The sequence below is a fragment of the Antrostomus carolinensis genome, unplaced genomic scaffold (assembly GCF_000700745.2).
Source record: "Antrostomus carolinensis isolate BGI_N321 unplaced genomic scaffold, ASM70074v2 scaffold8874, whole genome shotgun sequence".
Lineage (NCBI taxonomy): Eukaryota > Metazoa > Chordata > Aves > Caprimulgiformes > Caprimulgidae > Antrostomus > Antrostomus carolinensis.
Genome location: NW_010311354.1, coordinates 15,997 through 17,831, shown reverse-complemented (window position 1 = coordinate 17,831; position 1,835 = coordinate 15,997). Strand labels below are relative to the sequence as shown.

The 1,835-nt window shown below is 47.0% G+C and overlaps 1 protein-coding gene across 1 annotated transcript in view; it reads right to left on the bottom strand.

Annotated features, from left to right (window-relative positions):
- The window catches only part of LOC104523964 (solute carrier family 23 member 1), a 20,669-nt gene that overhangs the window by 14,158 nt on the left and 4,676 nt on the right, over nucleotides 1–1,835 (bottom strand). Inside the window, exon 3 of the mRNA XM_010166704.1 lies at nucleotides 1,354–1,511. Coding sequence (XP_010165006.1) covers nucleotides 1,354–1,511 — 158 coding nt within the window. The remainder of the gene's footprint in view (nucleotides 1–1,353; nucleotides 1,512–1,835) is intronic.

Genomic DNA, 1,835 nt, shown 5'->3' with positions numbered 1-1,835 from the left:
AATGTCTTCACACATTACAGTTGGGGCCAGCAACAAGGCAATCATGTCCTCAGCACAGCAAAAGCCATTCAAGCTTATCCTATAGGAACAACTCCTTACCATTTAAATTTGTTGTTCCTCATTTAGCTATTCAGCCATGGGAGAGGGTCCCTGCTGCTCTTTTACCCTTGGCTAAAAGCAAGCAGGGGACAACACAGCTCTCAGGTATTCACCAAGGCATTTGGGGGCTGCCTGGGAGGACTCCAGCCTGAATTGCACCAGCAACCACGGCCACAGTAATGCACCCCAGCCTGAATTTAATCAAACTGAGAACCAGATTCTCTCTCTTTCATGGCCAGGGTGTCCTCCCTCCTCCACCAATCTTGTAGGAGTGTAGGAGAAGGGGAGCACCCTCCAGAGAGAGTTTGCCTATAGTCACTTCTTAAGACAGACAGAGACGGAAAAGTTGCACTGGGGAAAGAAACAGGAGTAAAGACATTTTGTGGAGCTGGCAGTTGACCAGTGATTTGGTGGTAGAAGAGTTTTAACCAGGTCCCTCCGATGTGGAAGCCAAAGAAAGTGTGATTTTTGGCTTTGAAGCAAGAAACATGGGTTCCCACCATATTGGAGGAAAAAACAGCCTGTGCAAAGAGAGAGGCAGCCCAGATTTATGACAAGGGGAATAAAAGAAATTTTGCAAAGCCAGCAAAGATACAGGGTCTTTGTGGCAAGGGGGAGTGCGTGCAGTCACGTCTCTTATTAGGTACTTGATTTTATGGGCAGTGAATGTCAACTCCATGCTCATCTCCTCACCACCAGCTCTTCAACAGCTCAGCAGCAGAGAACATTTACCTTGCTTACATTCAGATTGTGCCACGAATTCCGGAGTATGGGAAGCGTTACCTCTTCACAGGATGTGCTGTATAGCTCCTCCCTGAGTCCCTAAGGGGTGGCAGATGGACTTAAATTTCTCCCAATTATCCCCTGCCTTAGAGTTTCCTATGGGATCTGTGCTCCCTTGATCCCAGGCCCCTATCAGAAGGGTCCTGCCTCAGGTGGAGGACCCTGGGGTAAGGAGCAAGCAAATACTGTTTACTGCATGTTTCAATGCTTTATTATTTTGCAGGACAGATTTCTTATAAGCCCAACAAAAGATGCATCGAGTACCAGGAGATGCAAAAGTCAGAACAGTGAGGTAGCCCTGCAAAGCTATCATGTACAGCGATTTCAGGATGCTTTGGCATCTGCCCTGATTGTCCAAGGATAGCAAGTTCTGCTCACTGAGAGACAAACTCTACAGCAGACTGGTGGCCAAGCACATACTAATGGCATTTACAAACTTTTTGAGTGTCCTGTTTCTTGCATTTGGCCTACCTGACTCCAAAGAGGACTTGCAGCAGGGTGCAAATCCCTGAGACAAAGAAGATGGTGCTGATCAGGTGGCTCTGGGTCAGGAGGTCGTGCTGGAGGCAAAGCTCTTTGGAGAGGATCAGCGGGATGGCTACGAGACCTCCCATGGCTGTCAGGAAATGCTAGGATTCACAGAGAAAGACTGGATGAAGAAGGACACAAAACTGGTCGTATATAATTCCCTTGCTGTTGAGGGAAATCTATAAGTAACTCACAGATTTGTGTTTGGGTGACACTAGTATTAGCCAATCTCTTTTTTGACAACTTTAATGCCCTGTTAGGGGTTGTTCCAAGGTACTTACAAAAACCACAGTACACCCCCACAAACTTCTTTAACTTTCCATGCCCAAAGACCTTTTGTAGTGTTCTGGACTCTCCAGATCACTGTCAGATACAACCAGTTTATCCTCAGCACCTGCAGACAAAGCTGATAGGGCTACTCTTTC